At 42.1% G+C, this 18,630-nt stretch overlaps 2 protein-coding genes across 2 annotated transcripts; one reads left to right on the top strand and one right to left on the bottom strand.

Moving 5' to 3' along the window:
• Nucleotides 1-517: 517 nt before the first annotated feature.
• LOC117377316 (fibroblast growth factor 4A-like) lies at nt 518-10,076 on the bottom strand. The gene is made up of 3 exons (XM_033973698.2): nt 9,785-10,076; nt 1,597-1,700; nt 518-694 (listed from the first exon to the last, which is right to left on the bottom strand). The coding sequence occupies exons 1-3, from the start codon at nt 10,074-10,076 to the stop codon at nt 518-520; spliced, it is 573 nt and encodes a 190-aa protein (XP_033829589.1).
• Nucleotides 10,077-14,757: 4,681 nt separating this feature from the next.
• LOC117377315 (E3 ubiquitin-protein ligase RNF103-like) lies at nt 14,758-15,256 on the top strand. Its single transcript, XM_033973697.2, has one exon. The coding sequence runs from the start codon at nt 15,023-15,025 to the stop codon at nt 15,254-15,256; it is 234 nt and encodes a 77-aa protein (XP_033829588.2). The 5' UTR covers nt 14,758-15,022.
• The last annotated feature ends 3,374 nt before the right edge of the window (nt 15,257-18,630 follow it).

The raw sequence follows: 18,630 nt of genomic DNA, 5'->3' as shown, positions 1-18,630 counted from the left end.
CTTTTTTGATGAAGTGCTACATAAAAAATCTTTAATTATTACAGAAGTTGCAATTTCATTCGCCATGCCAAGATGATGTGGACCAATTTTGAGTTCATTTAGTCCAAAACCTGAGGATTAGTTTGTTACAATGCCCGGTAAGTGTAACCATATTGTCATTTCAGTCCAGTATGGCCAACTTCCTGTTTGTTAGAGGGCGAAGCAATAATGATGCTGTCTCTGGGTGCTCTATCAATGTACAATAAGAAACCAAGCAATTTCAATAGTCTGCTAGTTCCTGGCTCGGCCCTAATGGCTGTTAATTAAAAAAAAACAAAACACTAGTTGCACTGGACATTGGAGGTATGCAATATACCTCTAGAAGGAACCTGATCCACTGGCATGTCTTCTTTATGATACACACCTCAGTATGTTTTAGTTTTGGTCTTTTTGTTACTATGAAAAAGAGCTGAAAATGTGCCTTTCAGGTACACATTAAAATGTCTGTTTATCACCTATGTGTTTGGTACAGTTGGTCTCATATTCGCGGCAGAAAGTGTGTCATGCTCATGGTGGGTGAGACGCGGTTGCCTCTCTTGCTCTTGCCCATTTTGCTGATGCCGATGTACATTCCCGGGTGTGCGGCTGACTCATACGTGTTGTAGTTGTTGACTAGAAGTTTTTCTTTGAAGTTACATTCAGCTTGGTAGTGGTCCTGAGATGAGAGGGAGAGAGAGGACTTGTAAAGATGAAGAGTAACTGAATTGATCTCTTAAGTGGAGATTTTTGCCTGTTATACCAACACTTGATGTACAGGTTGCAGAAAGATCTGTTGATTAATTGTAAAAAAAAAAAAAAAAAAGCGCTCAGATGGTTGAACAAGAAATGCAAAAAATCTAAAGGTGCACTTTTCTGGCCCAATAGTGCAGTTTAAAGAAGGCCTATTGTGCTTGTGTCTGCCATATAGTTATGGTGTATGATATCTGTGGATGACTGTTGGAATTTGCACATTTTAAATCACAGTATTCATCTAAAACAACTTCATAAAAGAAACAATTCTGCCAACTTCTGCCTTTAAAAACTGCGGTGCCCAATGGGAGCTGATGTTGCTGTAAACGTCATCACAAGAAAGCGCCAAGCAGCTTGTCTGCACCTCCAATTAATAGCTGTGCATCACATTAGCAAGCTGCAGAATTTATTTATTTTTTGATTTGTACCAAAATGACTGACACTGCTGAATCCTACGCATATCGCCAGTTTTAAATAAAAAAATAAAAAAAATAAATCGGAGAACAAAGCAAGTACAGAGCGTTGGGCACTTATTTTCAATGGCATCTTGAAAAGATCAGTGATTGCCTTAAACATGCATGAATCACTCCAAATACAATTTGGGGTGAGTAACTTGTTAAAAGCTCTGAAAATTCAATTTTGCATAATAAATGCGCTTTAATCCCAAAATATAGAATATTATAAATATCTCAATGGGGACAATCAGCTGTCAGACCCGATATGCTGTAAGATTCTGTTACTCCCAGTGAATCAATAATAGTGAATAAAAAGTTAATACCGGTAAGTACTTCACTTGAGTAATTAAATCATTTGATAACTTGTACTTACGGAGCCATAGAGCTTCCCTCTGGTGGTCATGGCGATAAAAAGGCCACTCCTCAGCCCATACAGAGTCACCACCCCTCTGGACACTGGGGAGATCTCCAAAAGAGCTACCCAGGGAATACAGGCATTGTCAGGCAAGTGGGATACAAACTTACTTACACCCATAAGTCCTTGTTATTGTAACTGAGTAGATTTGTGGTGTACTTGTAGCCTACTTTTTCCACAGTATATTTTTGAATGTGTTCTTGTAATTCTAGCCATGTAATTGTCATTGGCTATTTAAAGATGTTTTTTGTCACTGAGTACAGAAGATGATTGGTTAGTTAAAGAACAGACACAACATGAATGTACACAAAAAAGATTATTACCAAAGGCTCTTTTCCATCCATTGTCCCAAAGGGTTAGGATCACAAATACACATTAGAAATAAGTCTATTGACTTCTAGTTCTCACTGTAGCAAGCAGCACATTTGTATTAACATGTATTAACACTCATTGCTGACATGTTGGATAACCTAAGCCTACATTTATCAAGAGAGTCTGGCTGCAGGTCTCACCAAGAGGACCCTACCCCGCAGCCTTCTACAGGATGCACCTCCATCGACCCTTCACCATTTTTCATGAGTTTGAGTTTACTTAATAAACGACTTAATTATACTTTCTAAAACTCATTTCAAATAGTTTAGAATGAAGCACTTCAAAGACATGTAATCACCAATAGATTTCTTCATGATCGCTCGACTGCTCTACTCAAAGGGGAATTATCTTAAGACACAATAAACATTAAACTGTCAACATAGGCCTACATATACAAGTAGTGATGGGCGGAGCCTCGTGAAGCATTGACACCTGAGTCTCAAATGGTTCAACATGTCTGAGGCCTTGGAGAAACACTGACCTCTAGTGGGCAAATTTAACCATTGCAAACCAGCACACAACCTATGATTTGGGAACACAGAACTCTATTTTCTATTTTATTAGAAGTCATAAATAGGATATATTCTATTTTGAACATTTAAAAAAGAAATACAACAATTTATATATCACATGTTTTTATTAAGATATATAAGTTTTTCCACAGCTTTAGTCTACATCTTCTTTGGCTCACTGACTCACCAGCTTTGGAAAAAATTCTCTCACATGGAACAGAGGATGCCGGTATACAAAGATATTTTTGAACCAGTCTCCACAGATTAAGATATTGTATTTTATGTGATTCCCAATATTTTAAGGGGTCCTCGCATCTGGGAATATGTTGTTCCTTCACGTATCTAGAAAGCAAGATAGAAAAGCATAAAATTTGTACACTATATATAACCTTGATGAATAGCACAAGTGTCAGCAAACACTACCTTTGCATTTCTTCTGTGGCACTGTCAGATGCAGGGCTGGTTTGCTGAGCAACAACATGGCTGTCCAGTAAAGCCCACAGATTGTCATCATCACTTGGGGCTGGAGAGGGCTGTGGTTGAACTTCACCCTGAGCCGCTCATTTTCTCTTTTAGATTATTTTTTAGGTGGGTTGCTAGTGTAGCTCTAACACCATCATCCATTTGGGTACACTCAACAGTAATTACATGAGTGAACATTTTTGTAATGGGTATGACTTTAGACCCTGATACTCTGGTCTCCCCAGACAGCTCCACTATTGCTTTGTTGAATGGCCTCAACACCTTTAAGCACTTATTATTATTTATCATAATCCTCAGTGCTAAATGATGATAAGGTGGACGTTGATGTCAGGGATGCGAGGGCAGAGCCTGGTGGTTCCTTCTGCTCATACATCCTTTGAAACATGGCAAAGGTGCTATTCCACCTGGTTTCTACCTCCTGGACCAGCTTCACCTGTGGCATGCCCATGTTGGATTGAGTGATAACTTCTCCTTTGCTGATTTAAAGTGATCTCTAATGGTTAAAGTTCGGAAAAGCGGCTTGGGCTTGTCTTTAATGTAAAACAGGTTTCAGAAACCTTTTTGACTCAAAGAGCCATGAAAGCAAAATATCTGGAAATTTATTTCAGTGAGAGCCATATAATATATTTTAAGACTGAATTCAACTAAATCTGAGTATAATAAGCCTCTGAATTTATTATTTTAAATCAGGCATGTCCAAACTGTGGCCCGGGGGCCAAATACGGCCCTCAGACCAATTTTTCTTGGCCCTCAAGCTTCCAGGTGAATTGGCCCATATTACCTTAAACAGTACATTTTACTGTATATTTCTGAAAATCTACTCTAACAAGCCCATATCAAATATTTAATGTGTCCTGTGAGGATGTAAACATGAATAAAGGTCTAGTGGTTCAGTTTAACTTGTAATAAACACACATATTTGAAGTATTCACTGTACTGGCGACCAGTCTGTGGCCCTCAATCGGCCCTCAGCATTGTCTGTGTTTTTATATGTGGCCCTTAATGAGAAAGGTTTGGACACCCCTGTCTTAAATAATGTTATTATACTCACCATTAATGTGACTTCTGGTGCTGCATGGATTTGCTGATGCTTTGTAGTCTGGTTGGTCCTTGGTGAGGTTAAGCTTCATGCAAGCTCTGAGGCTTTCATCTGTTAAACGTGATCGTAGGTTGGACTTGATCTTTTGAAGATGTGAGAATGACTGCTCACATGCATATGTAGATCCAAACATGGCCAATACAGCAGTTCTCACATGCTGCAGTGTGTGGGATGTGACAGGAAGCGCGTTTCAAGTTTTGATAATCAGCTGGTCTTCGGGTTGAAGTTTTTTTTTTCATTTCTGTCCACTTGTGCTTGCTCACGAAGTCCGCTTTCTGTCGTGCGATTCTTCCCAAATCTTCATTCAGTGACTTGAACTTATTCACCCACATGTCTGAGGCCTTCAGGTCAGCCACTTCTGCTTCAAAATCTCTGACGGAGACACCAGGAATGTAAATCAGGTCGGCTGTGTTCAGTTAACACTTGTTTGGATGGGTGATGAACTTAACAAGATGAGTGTGCTCACGAAATCCTCCAAAGTGTGCTTTGAACGACTGTGGGAGACTGGATGTGAAGCTAGCTGGTGGAGATCAAAGTTTTGAGTGGGCTCACTTACTGTGCATGCATCTTTAAATTGTCTGTTTTTCAAAATGTAGTAAATGACCTGTTTCAAGATCCATGACAAAGAGCTCCAGCTTGTTTTCAAAAGCAAACACGACTTGTTGAAGGGATAACACTGTATTTCCAATGCCTTGCATTTTCACGTGGAGCTGGTTCAGATGTTCAGTCATATCCATGAGATAGTAAAACTTGAGGAGCCACTCAGTTTCTTCTAGCTCAGGATGCTCGAGGCCTTTCATTTCAAGGAAAGTCTGGATTTCATTCAGGCAAGCTGCAAAACGGTCCATTCGTCCTGAAATGTACAATACTCCTCATCTTTTTTTTGCCATCTTCTTTGTCGAAGGGTTAGTTTTAAGCGAATGATCGAACACACTGATTCGAAAGGGGCGTTTACCTGTTTACCCAGCGATGGCCAACGTATGCTATTATCATCCAATTAAAATGGACAAAATGGACAACTGCTCCTGCAGGCAACTGCAGCCCTGAACAGGACATGAGCAGCGGAAAATCCATGAATGGATTAAAACAAGTGGGAAATATTTTATGTTTTATCCGCGAGCCAGATGCAATCATCAAAAGAGCCACACCTGGCTCGCGAGCCATACGTTCCCGACCCCTGGTGTAAAACAATTGGAGACAGATATCCGTTGGCAGATATATTGGGTGGACATTTGCTCTTTTTAGCGCCATCGCCCTTCAGTATCCAGCACAGGCTGATGTTTTGACTCACCCACTGCCTAAAGAATAAAGAATAAAGTTTAAGATACCTGCACAACAAACGGCCACAGAGCTCTCTTACAGATTTGTGGTAAAAAAAAATTTTAAAAAAAGTGTGTACTAAATTTAAATTAATGGGCAGAGCTTATCGGCCACCGGTTCCTCTGGATTCTAAACAATCCATATCAGCATCGGCCATGAAAAAACCCATATTGGTCGATATTTCAACTTTTATATAAAACAGCAGCCATGAAACAGCAGACTTTAGCCGTCTTTGTCATGGCTGCTGTTTTTTTGGCAGTAAATAAGTTTAATGCAATGTATTTGTGAATGTACTAAGTCAATGGCTGAGTAACTAGTTGGTCTTAGGTTCTACTTCCGGCCAATGTGTTTTCACTGTGCTGGGTGGATTATGAGGGTAACCTCATTTTGAGTCATCTGGGTGGCGTAATCCCTCTGCCAGATTGCATGATGTATTAATTGTGTGTATTTTCTGTGATCAGCTGTTCTTGCAGCTGACTGACAGTTGTTACACTTTTAAAAACATTTCTATCTTATTTTTGTTACTCAATATTTGGGGATTTTGACCAACTAAGAAGGGCACCATGTACAGTTCAAAGTGCAGATGTTTGGATTGTGTGATTTGAACAGTTTTTTCCTGCTTGAAGATAGCCATGCTTACCAGCAATCTCTGAAAAGCTATAACAGTGCAACTGGCTGTCTATCTCAAATATGGCAGAAGACATTTCAGAGGAAACACTTCAAGAGAATGTTCCGTCTCGTCACTGACCAAAACAATAGAGGAAATGACAAAACAGGAAAGCCTCTTCTAAGCTTCAGAGTTCAGCTGGCTCTTCCTGGAGGCTGCTGTGATGCTGCAGGACACAGAGGATACAGAGGAAGGACACTTATGTCTTCGGGTCTGTTACTGGCCTGACACAGGATCTGATGACTCTACCTGTTGAGCTGCACTGAGACTTTTATTTAAGCTCTCTATTATTATTGTATTTTACTGCTGAATGTGCTTAAATTGTCCCTCAGGGACAAATGAAATTATTTTTATTTGATCCAGCCTTGCAGTGTGCAAAAAAGGTTGTACAGGTCTTTCCTTCTGTACAATGAACAAGACTGCAGAATCAAGTGTTTCTTAAAAGTATTAAGACATGTTATTTGCCCGAGAGCAGGAAGAAGACAGCTCCAGAGGGAGAGAGCCTACACAGAAAAGGCCCGGTCTCCTTTAGTGACCCGCAGGGTTCTGGGGACAGCCTACTCCCTCCCCAGAGTGGAGGCTTCTGGGAGGGACATAGGAGCAGGAGGTCAGTGAAAAATGGTGGTGCTGAATCATTAAATGCTTTAAAAGACAATAATGTCATTTTAAAATCAATTTGATATTTAAAGGGGAAGGGGGTATTTTACTTCTATGGGGTATTAACTGCTAAGATATTTAGATAATCTTTTATTCTTTTGATAATCTTTTATTCAATATTTGCTGAAAACATGTTTTGTACATTTCACTTTCATTTTTGACTTTGACTCATTTGCTTCCCCTTTTGCAGTGAGCCAGTGTCGGGATAGGAGGATGAGGGTCAAATATGTTCGTGCTCATAAGGAGTAGCTGCATTTTGAATTATCTGTAGTATCAGCATGCAGTGAATTATAAAATCTAGTATAAAATAGATAAAAGCATGCGCTACTTCTTCTAAATGGGAAGGAGATTAAAAAAAAAAAATTTTTGGAAATTGGCCTCAGGTGATAAAAATGGGTTTGGGCCACATTATATATTTGGCCTTTAATGGACAATTGAGAATCAAACATAACACCCAGTCTTTGTTGTGTTTATCTTGATCTGCCCATCAATCTGACAGAGAGACTGTTCACAGAGGTGGGTAGTAATCATATACTATATCGTAATGTGTATAATTAGTACAGTTCACTCCAGTCACTTTACCTGCTAATTGTTATCCATATGCTGTAATTAGTATAATTTAAAGATAATATGTTATTTGAACTATATAATTTTATTTTATTAATCTACATAATTTAGAATCAAATTTGTATTCATAAAAAAAAATAAATAAATAAAAATCAATTTTCAGAGCTTTTAACCATGTTATAGTTGTTTCCCCTCACCCTACTCACCGAAGTTGTATTTGGAGTGATTCATGTTTTAGCAAATCACTTATTTTCAAGACGCCATACTGACCATCAACCCTGTTTTCACTTCCACTGGCATACTTAGTGCCTTCTCCAATTTTATTTTCTCAATCAATGATACATGTAGGATTCAGGAGTATCATGTAGTCATTTTGGTACAAATGAAGGAAAAAATCTGCAACACCATCAGAGGTGCAGCCACATTCCTCTTTGTTTAATGACGTCAGCTTCCACTGGGCACCACAATGTTCTAATGGGGAAGTCAGTGGACTTGTTTCTTTCATTAAGTTGTTTTAGATAAATATTGTGATTTAAAATGTGCAAATTATAATATAATGATCCACGGGTGTCAGAGTATAACTATAAGGCAAACACATGCACAGTAGATCTGCTTTAAAGCCACATTTTTTGTTATTTATCTTTCATATTTTAAAGGAGATATGTTATGTAAAACTGACTTTGTTAAACTTTTAACCATGTCTCTCCCTCATGATGAGTATTTAGACTGTTTCATGCTTGTTTGAGTAATCCTGTACTGTGCTGACTAGGCTTGAATGCTCAGAAAATATCTGTTTTCACCTTCCTCATCTCTGCTCATGCACTTCTCAGAAATATTTAGCATGTAGGAGATTTAAATGTACATGTTTTTTATTGTTTAGAATGGAGATTCATTTTTAACCCTACTGATATGACATGGAGTCTATGGTTAAAGGGATGCTATTTTCTGATCTATAATGTTGGCGACGAAGTTGAATCTGTCAACTGGACAAATCGTTGTAGGAGTGAAGACGTTTGGATGCTCATCCAAGCTGCTTCTTCAGTTCTGATCAGAATGCTGGTGGACACTGCCTTATATCTATCTGAGGGGAGGGGCTAACTACACTGAAACTGTAAACGGCTATTATTTCCAGTTTCAGCTGAGACTAACCTATTTGGCCCTTAACAACCCTGCTATTGTTCTCATTGTTCTGGGTCTGAGGATGGAGTTGTAGATGGGGGAGAGATTATGTCTCAGACTCCATTCCTGTTTAAGGAAGGATTCTCTTTCCTAACAAAAATAGATTCTTTAACTCCTCTCTCAAACCATTTTTCTCTGGCTAAGATCTGAACTTCACTGTCTTCAAAGGAGTGGTTAGTGGCTTTGAGATGGAGATGTACAACGGACTGGGGTCCAGAGGAACTCTCCCGCCAGAGCAGCTGATTAGTTTCTCCAGTGTAACGCTCACTGCAGTCTTCTCTACACTGAATGGAGTAGACACATTACTTTGTTTCTGGCTTGGGGTTTTGTCCTTTGGGTGAACCAATTTTTGTCTTAAAGTGTTTGTGGGTTTGAAAAAGACAGGTATCTCATACTGTCTGAAGATTCTCTGGAGTCTTTCAGACACACCCGCAATGTAAGGAATGATAGCACCTTTCCTTCTAGTTTTAGATTCCCTGTTGTCCTGTTTTTTAACTCTCTTCGATCTACTGAAGGCCCATTTTGGATCTCCACAAGCAGAGAGGGCTTTCTCCACATGTTGCTCCTCCTTCACTTTTCCCTCTGTGTTTGTAGGCACCACTTGAGCTCTGTGTTGTAGAGTACGGATCACTCCGAGTTTGTGCTGCAGTGGATGGTGTGAATCAAACAGCAGGTATTGGTTAGTGTGTCTGGGCTTCCTGTAAACTTCTACCTGGAAGGGTCTACACAGACAGATCTATAATGTTGTATCTTCATCAAAAACATACCTGGAGTTGTGTTTTGTTTTATTCACACAGGTTTAGCAAACAAATCTTGCATATTTACGCTGAGTTATTGTCTTAAACTGAAAACACTCTGTTCCACCTTCACTGTGTTTCTAAACTCCATACACCTTCACTAGAATCATTTGGACAATTTCAGCCCTGGGAATGTCAATCTCTACTAAATTAAAGGTAATGTCCAAAATATAACATAATGATCCAAGGGTGTCATAGATTATGACTATATAGCAGACAAATGCACAATATATCTTCTTTAAGGTTTGAACACACACACAAAAATCTGAAAACTTACTTTTTGATGTCCTCTCACCACAATACATAACATATTTCTCCTAAAATATTTTAACAAGTGAAATTTGATTGAGTTTCAAAAGATTTTAGTCCAATGTTGTTTTTTTCAAAATGCATTCTTCACATCCTGAGATATGATGTGAATGACACTCATATGACCAGCCCCGCTCTCTCCTGCCTCTACCATAGGCTCCACTGTGGATGCATACATACTTACAGTATGGGCCCTCGTCATGTGCGCCTGATATCTGTCCATTTGGAAACACCTGTAGATGGAAGCCAATGCCCACGTTACAGTAGAGCCTCCGGATGCGCTTTATTCCAAGAAGGTACTCCTGGTGAGGGGCATCTGGTTTGTCCCAGGATCCCAAAGCATCAGACAGCAGTGGCCACTGCTTATGTGTGTGCACACTTCTGCTGCTGGGGACACAGCCAAAGACACAACCCAGAAGCACTGAAGACCAGAGCCACGGGAGCTGGGGCCACAAGACACATGCTCTCAGCTTCATTGTTCAACAAGAAATTAAAGTGAAAATTTTGACTTTGCTCCAAATCAAAGCCTGTAGAATCCAAAGTGGATTTTATTTACATACTCCTTTTTTTTCCATTCTGGTCATGTCACCGAAGGTTGTGGTTTGATTTCAACAGAGCAGTGCGGGTCCATATTTATGTGCTGCAAATACGTAGATCACAGACCCCTGCTGTGTGTGGCGTCACAGGGGGGCTGACTCAGCTGGTCTTCTTCAGGTCAACTTCACTTGTCAGCTGCTGTAGCTGCTCCCGTGCAAAGCAGAGGTTAGATATGCAGTCAAAGTGACTTGTTTTGGAAAATAGATCATTTACATTTGTATTGTTTAACACACAAATATAATTAGAGGTGGGTAGTACTCACATTTACTTGTGTAACTATTTAAAGAACTTGTACTTTTCAGAGTACTTTCCTAGCAGCATACTTTTACCCCTACTTGAGTAATATATTTAATAAAGTAACACCGCTCTTACATGAGTAAAAGTTTTCATTCCTCTTCCCACTGTAAGTCAAGTTTGAACATTTGTGTTTCTTGCTCCATCATGTATAGTGTAGTTTTACAAATGCATTTCTATCCTTTGAAAATACCACATTTTGTGCATTATTTAAGGTTTTGTTCTTCAAGTTACCTTAACTTCAAATTATAAATAAGATGTCCTGAGAGATCCTCTTTAAGTTAGTCGTACTTGAGTAGTAGTTTTCACAAATTCTTCAGTAATTTCTTGGATCACTACTTTGTACTTTTACTTGGGTAATATTATGTTGAAGTAACAATGCTCTTACTTGAGTACATTTTATTGGCTACTCTACCTACCGCTGAACATAATACTTTAAAAAAAAATTAAATTATTTTTAGAACGAAAAAGAAAGAAAACGGTGAGAGGTATATTAATAGAATGAAGAAACATTGCACATTTAGCTACCTATGGACACATTTATTTATTAAAACACTATATCATAGAATTGTAGGGTTAAACTTCTATTCATAGTATAATCTTGATTTCACTTATATAAAATTGCTTATATGGACACAATTATCAATCTCATTTAGAGAATATTATCCTTAAAATGTGAAGGATTATATTGTTAAATCAAATAATCCCCATCTAATAACTGAATAAAAAAAAAAATCACATCTTACATTTAAGGGAAATAGCTGTAACATGAACCCCTAATTGTTTAAGCCATGCAGTCATGAACCTGGGATGCCATGAGCTAAGGACACACCATTTCATACAGAGCCATTCAATCAACCCATTTTGGATTGGTTGCAAACTGGTTTTAGTTATTGAATCAGACAACTCAAATAAGAAGCCCATTTTGTTTTGAATTGAATAATCTGCTTAAGAATCTTACCAGTAGTAAAGATGAAAACGTTGAAGTCAATACATCAACAATGCATTTAACCATGCAGTCTGCAGAGGATGTCTTTTTGCACTGTCTGCACTGTCAGGCCGTGTTCGAGCTTAAAAGGCCCATATTACACTATTTTCTGATTTATTATGTTGTTTCTTCATCAAACATACTTGAAACTGTGCTTTGTTTCATTCACATGTTTAACACACAATTCCTGCATATTCTTTTCTGAAACAAAAAACACTCCATTCGCCCTGAAATTTCCAATCTCTACTGAACAAAAGGTTAAAGGGGCTGTTCATGACATCACAATGTGGACCAGAGCATTTTGAGCTTTGGAGATGTAACAGACTAATAATAAAGGGTTATTCAAACATGTTCGAATGAAACAAAACACAACTTCGGCTATATTTTTAATGACAAAGCAACATTATAACATGGCTTAAAGTTCACAAGAGTCAATTTTGCATATTGGACCTTTAAGAGCAGTGTGACTTTACAGAGGAAGGCTGATTCCTCCTGACACCCAGTGCGTCACTGCGCTGTTCATGTGGAGGCTGACTGAGTCTTTGGAGAGAGGGGTGCTGAGTTGTGTAGTACACAGGAGCCCCCAAAAGCCCCAGGGTAGGGGGCTCATCTCGGTGAGAGGGGAACCAGTGGCACAGCAGGGCAGTATGCATCATGTCCTGTCTCCTATCACCACACAGACCACATCCTGTTCAATAGGCTGCACTTAAGTTCCAAAATTTCAACAAGAACTCTATGGGGTGTCACTGTTTTTGCAACAAATATCCAAATCTACAGTCCACAAATGTTAAGCGCTATTTGTTAAAGACATAGTATGGAACTTTTAGCATGTTTTTTTCCCATTATGGATGGATTCATTGCACTGAAAAACATACAAAAGCTTTAGTCCTTACAGTCAGCTAGCATGCACCTCACTTGTTTGGATGAGCCTACTTGGCACATTATGGGTTAAAGATATGTATATATATAGATATATATATATATCTATATATATCTGTAAATTTATTTAATTTTTTTTTTTTTTTTTTTTTAAACCAGTAGATGGCAATTGTGAAATGTATTCCGCCCTCCCCTCACCTGTTTGCTACGTGATCATCATTGCTGTCAAATCACTCTTCCTTTAAAGGTCCTATATTACACAAAATTGATTCCTGAGAGCTTTTACCCATGTTAGAATGTTCAAAGACATACACTGTGTTTTCTTTCATTCATACGTTTGTGTAATGGTTTATTTTAATATTCTTTTTTCCAGACCAAGGTTTAGTTTGTTTTCATACCTGACAGTTTCAGCCGAACATTAGTGGTCTTCCTCAGATTGGTGACATAATATCGAATTTAAAACTGTCAGGTATGAAAACTAACTAAACCTTTGTCTGGAAAAGTAACCTATTGAAATAAACGAATGGCAGACTAACCTGAATCTCTGGACTGTTATCAAATGATTCTATGGAAGGTGTATAATTTAAAAACACAGTGAAGCACTTCCTCTATTACCACTTAATGACATCACGATGGAACAGTGTGTTTTCAGTTTGAGAAAAAATTTAAATATTTTTCAGAATTATTATAATTTCTGGAACTGGATAAGTAAAGAAAAGTAGAATGATGAATATAGGGCACACATCAAATCCAGAATACTGTACTGGAATTCCACTGGACCCGCCAGAAGTTGGGATGACGTTATCTCTTTAGAGCACCATTATGTAGCTGCCCACTGAGGGGACAAAACACAACAGAGTGAGCAGGGATCAAACCATCATCATCACAGGAGTAACAGAATAAAAACAAAATATGAATAAGGTTAAGAGAAATTTTATTGTCCCAATAGGGAAATTTGTCCTGTGCATTTGACCCATACTTCAATGCCACTGGGAACAGGCGGACCATCTCCAAATGTTGTCAAGGCTTTTCACCCACATTGACAGACATACAAACAGGCACATTGTGGAGCACTGTAATATTGGGTGAGGAGTGGCTGGCTATATCCCGTGTCTTACCTCTGTCTGTGTTGAGGTAGCAGTGGCTCGGTGGCTGGACCAGTCATCCCTTAAACAGAAAGTTGGAGGATCTATCTTGGCTGGAGTTTTGTTGTGTTCTTAGACCAGACATTTCACTCCCTAAATCTACACCTGCGTACTATGAATGTGTGGCCAAAGCTTAAAGAAACCGTGGGAACATAACAATGTGGAAGATACAGCCCTAAAGACTGCAGAGCCACATGTGAGACCATAGGCTCTGCACTGTTTGGCTGACACCATCAAAAAGATCCGTGCCTATCACCAGACTCATTCGAGGATAGTATTAAAAGTATTTATAATATCTTATTATAGATCCATGGATGAGCCAGTGTAATGGTTGCGAACTTTTCGCCAGTCTGTGTACAAATAACACGACATAGGATGGAGCCTCTGCTTTATTCTCTCTCTGTGACAGACATATAGACACACGTTAATATGTCCTCAAATTGACTCCCCTCTGCAGTCTCCAACATGTGACTGCGCAACAAAATTATTTTAAATTTAAATGGGTGGTAGTGGAATAAATATTGTTAGAAACAAATGCACCAGTTACTATTTTACAAATAGTTAAAAAATTACAAATGCATAAAAAAATAAAATCAACCATACCTGTGACAGACATATAGACACACGTTAATATGTCCTCACATTGACTCCTGTAATAACGAGAACACACCATGAGATGGCGCCACATTTTCGCGGGGTAAGTATAATGTTACAATACAAGTTAACAGCAAAATTTTACAATCTGAATTAAAGTTACAACATTTAAAATTAGCATTTCAAAATACATTAATTGCATGTGAAAATACTGTCTAATTAACATGTGCTGTTGTATTGTTGCTAACGTTACATTATAAAATATATTATTTTCGACAGCCATAGAACTTACCCTCTGCAGTGTTCAACACTGATAGGGGAAGGGAAGCTACCAAAATAAAATACAAGGGAGCAATGCGCACTTCCGGTTTTTCAAAATAAAACATAAAAATGATAAAATACACATATAAAATCAAAAGAAACATAATACACAAAGAGAAAATAATAAGTGCATTCTTAACTCTGTTACACCAGTTCTTCGGGAGCGTAACGGGAAAGTGCCCTCCACTTGTTGTAGACAACGGGGAACACGGTTTAGACGCCCCATGCTGTGATCAGGGCTCTTTCTATCTCCTCAAATGAGCATTTTCATCATCTGATCTCCAGATGATGTTTGCTTTATGCCACGACGTCCGGAGGACTGACCGGAAGTGACGCTAAAGCTGACGCTGGTGTTTACAGCTGAGAGAAGTATCTGCTGAGCACAAATCTACACAAACGTGGAAAAGCCTTAAACCCCGCGGAACAGAGGACGTTACCCGACCCAAAAGCAGACATGATGTGTTGTAAATGAGTCGGGTCCCATGCGAGGCTCCTCGCTACTCCTCTCTGTCAGGCCATCGTCCTGCCCCGGAGTCCTGCACCAGCAGTGGGTCCTGGTTCTGCCTGGTGCATGTAGCCTTCTTTAGCCTCCTTCACCTTCGCCATGTGGCTCAAGCTGCTGTTCTTGACGCTGTACTTGTTGGTCCTGTTCGTGCTGTCTCGTCTGTTCGAGGCTGTGGTGTGGTGTGAGGCTGGAGTCCTGGCCACGCAGCTGGTGGACCCGGTCACTCTGAGTTATACCAGGCTCAGGACCATCCTGGAGGCTCGGGGTTTGGCCTACTCCGCCCTGGCTCAGAAAGAGGATGTCCGCGAGCTGGTGGAAAAATCAGGTAAGTAGGTAAGTCATGTTTATAAATGTGTACATCCATTTTCAAATAACACTAGGCCAAGTGTTGATGTTTATGTCATTCATAGAAAGGACAGGCTGTGTATCTATGTATTAACCTACCTTAATCATCATATGATATTAGCCCACCTTAATCATCGTGTGGTATTAGCCCACCTTAATCATCGTGTGGTATTAGCCCACCTTAATCATCGTGTGGTATTAGCCCACCTTAATCATCGTGTGGTATTAGCCCACCTTAATCATCGTGTGGTATTAGCCCACCTTAATCATCATGTGGTATTAGCCCACCTTAATTATCATGTGATACTAGCCCACCTTAATTATCATGTGATACTAGCCCACCTTAATCATCATGTGATATTAGCCTACCTTAATCATTAATGATAGTGGCGTGTGATTTAGTTAGAATAACAATAATTGTTTTTATAATAAGGTTACATTTTGCATGTCCCTTAAATGTTTATCCCCCTTCTCATAATGCAGAATCTGTCCCATGATTTGATTACATCAAAATTGCATCAAAATCAAAATTCATTTAATCTTTATTTAAAGTGTTTAAGTCAACTGCTTGGCAAAAAATGTCAAATGCCTTTCAAATGCTTTCAATAAATGTTTCTGTTTAACATCATTTTCACATCTATTGTGGTCAAGCTCACCCTATCCCTGTCGTCATAATATCTAATATAATATCCATAATATGGAAACGAACATGGTGAAAATCGAATTCTCTGATCAGAATAGAAAGTGACCATAGAGCTCCCTGTGTGTCTAAAATGATACAGTGGAGGTAAAAATGTCCACCTGTCGTAACGGTGCGGATAGGACCAAAGGATGCAGACCAGAGCAGTTTTAACAGTGTTTATTTACAGCGGTGAAAATGCAGTCTTTAAACAGGTCACAAGAGCAGGTACAGGAACCGGGGAGCGGGAGACGGGTCAGGCGGGTGCGGTGCAGGTAGAGGCGGGCAGGACAGGACCAGGACGGGGATAGAAGCAGGTGCGGTACCAGGGCGGGCGGAGCAGACGAAGACCAGAGCGGGGAGCGGGTGACAAACCAGAGACCAGGACCGGACAGGAGACGAGACGAGCAGGAGACGAGACGAGCAGGAGACGAGACGAGAAGGAGACGAGACGAGCTGGAGACGAGACGAGCAGGAGACGAGACGAGCAGGAGACAAGACGAGCTGGAAGCGATACCGGGACTGGAACGTGGCGGCAGGAGCTGGGCGAGTAGAGGCAGGAATGTTTTACACGCGGACGGTCTGGCCCCGAGTGTAGACTGCCAAGCCTTCTTGTACTCAGCAGCAGGTGGTGGTGATTAGGCTGATGCACCCCAGGTGTGCACGGGAGGAGTCAGGCACTCCACCCAGCTCCAGACACACAGGTAGGGGAGGGGGAGAGAGCACGGGAGGACAGGGAAAACTGACATCATGACAGTACCCCCCCCCTAAGGTCCACCTCCTGGTGGACCCCCAGGCTTGTCAGGATGAGCGCGGTGGAAGTCTCTCACCATGTCGGGGTCCAGAATGCGTGCCCTGGGCACCCAGGATCGCTCCTCCGGACCGTAACCCTCCCAATCGACGAGGTACTGGAGGCCCCTACCACGGCGACGAACGTCAATCAGGCGGCGGACGGTGAACGCCGGGTGGCCGTCAATGACTCGGGCGGGCGGTGGGGGATCGGCCGGAGGGCACAGGTCGCTGGTCCGGACTGGTTTAACCTGGGAGACGTGAAAGGTCGGATGAATCCGGAGAGACGGGGGTAACTGGAGGCGCACCGCCGATGGATTTATGATCCTCATGATCTTAAACGGTCCCAGGAATCGGGGGGACAGCTTACGGGAGTCCGTCTTCAGCGGGACCGTCTTGGCGGAGAGCCAAACCATCTGGCCAGGTTGGTATACGGGCGCCGGGACACGGTGGCGATCGGCCGTCGCCTTAGTGCGCGCTCCAGCCCGAAGAAGGGCCGCCCTGGCCTTCTTCCAGATCCGGCGACAGCGCTGGAGATGGCGCTGAACAGACGGGACGGCGAGGTCCCTCTCCTCCGTGGGAAAGAGAGGGGGTTGATATCCCAGCGATGCCTCGAAGGGAGACATACCAGTGGCGGAACTCACGAGGGAGTTGTGAGCGTACTCTATCCAGGGCAGGTGAGTACTCCAGGTCGCGGGGTTGGCGGAGGCTGTGCACCGTAGGGCCGACTCCAGGTCTTGGTTGGCCCGCTCCGTCTGCCCATTAGATTGTGGATGGAACCCGGACGTGAGGCTAACCGTGGCCCCCAAACTGTTGCAGAAAGACCGCCATACCTGAGAGGTGAATTGGGTCCCTCTGTCGGACACGATGTCCACCGGGATGCCGTGGAGTCGGAAGACATGACTGGTCAGCTGGTCGGCAGTTTCTTTGGCTGTGGGGAGCTTAGGCAGGGCAACGAAATGGGCGGCCTTGGAGAAGCGGTCCACAATGGTGAGAACCACCGTGTTCCCCTGGGAAGGGGGAAGGCCCGTCACGAAGTCCAAGGCGATGTGGGACCAAGGGCGACGAGGAACTGGGAGAGGATGCAAGAGACCAGAAGGGGGTGAGTGGGAGGCCTTGGCCCGAGCACATACCTGGCAGGCGGCGACATAAGCCCGGGTGTCTGTGTCCATCGTGGGCCACCAGAAGCGTCTCCTGAGGAGGGAGAGAGAGCGACCGGCACCAGGATGGCAGGCGAAACGGGAGGCATGGACCCACTGGAGCACCTGAGACCGGACAGAATCGGGAACAAACAGTTTATCTGGAGGGCCGTTACCTGGGTCGGGGTCGTTGGTCTGGGCCTCTCGGACGGTGTCCTCGATATCCCAATGGACCGCGGCCACCACACACGAGGAGGGGATAATTGTTTCTGCGGTGACCGGGCTATCCTCCAGGGCGAACTGGCGGGAGAGGGCATCTGGTTTGACGTTCCGAGATCCGGGGCGGTAGGTGAGGAGAAAGTTGAAGCGGCTGAAGAAGAGGGACCAACGAGCTTGACGGGGATTGAGGCGCCTGGCGGACTGGATGTACTCCAAGTTTTTATGGTCGGTCCAGACGATGAATGGTTGCTCCGCCCCTTCGAGCCAGTGGCGCCACTCCTCCAAGGCCAGCTTTACGGCAAGGAGCTCCCGATCCCCCACGTCATAATTGACCTCGGCCGAGGACAATCGCCGGGAAAAGAAGGCGCAGGGACAGAGGCGGTTGTGGGGGTCGAACCTCTGCGAAAGCACGGCCCCCACTCCCGAGTCGGAGGCGTCGACCTCCACGATGAATTGCCGTGAAGGGTCGGGCTGGTGCAGGATGGGAGCGGAGGTAAATAGTCTCTTAAGCTTCTCGAAGGCTGTCTGCGCCTCAG

Source organism: Periophthalmus magnuspinnatus, chromosome 10 (genome assembly GCF_009829125.3).
Source record: "Periophthalmus magnuspinnatus isolate fPerMag1 chromosome 10, fPerMag1.2.pri, whole genome shotgun sequence".
NCBI classification, from domain to species: Eukaryota; Metazoa; Chordata; class Actinopteri; order Gobiiformes; family Gobiidae; genus Periophthalmus; species Periophthalmus magnuspinnatus.
Note: the sequence above shows the minus strand (reverse complement) of the source record. Positions and strands in the feature narration are given on the sequence as shown.

Bases quoted from the DNA above. Each gene is read 5' to 3' on its own strand.
- LOC117377316 (XM_033973698.2), bottom strand. From the start codon at position 10,076: ATGAAGCTGAGAGCATGTGTCTTGTGGCCCCAGCTCCCGTGGCTCTGG. The intron at 1,701-9,784 runs GTAAGTATGTAT...TTCCCTGGGTAG, and splicing joins ACATGACGAGGGCCCATACT to CTCTTTTGGAGATCTCCCCA. The intron at 695-1,596 runs GTAAGTACAAGT...CTCTCATCTCAG, and splicing joins GAGGGAAGCTCTATGGCTCC to GACCACTACCAAGCTGAATG.
- LOC117377315 (XM_033973697.2), top strand. From the start codon at position 15,023: ATGTGGCTCAAGCTGCTGTTCTTGACGCTGTACTTGTTGGTCCTGTTC.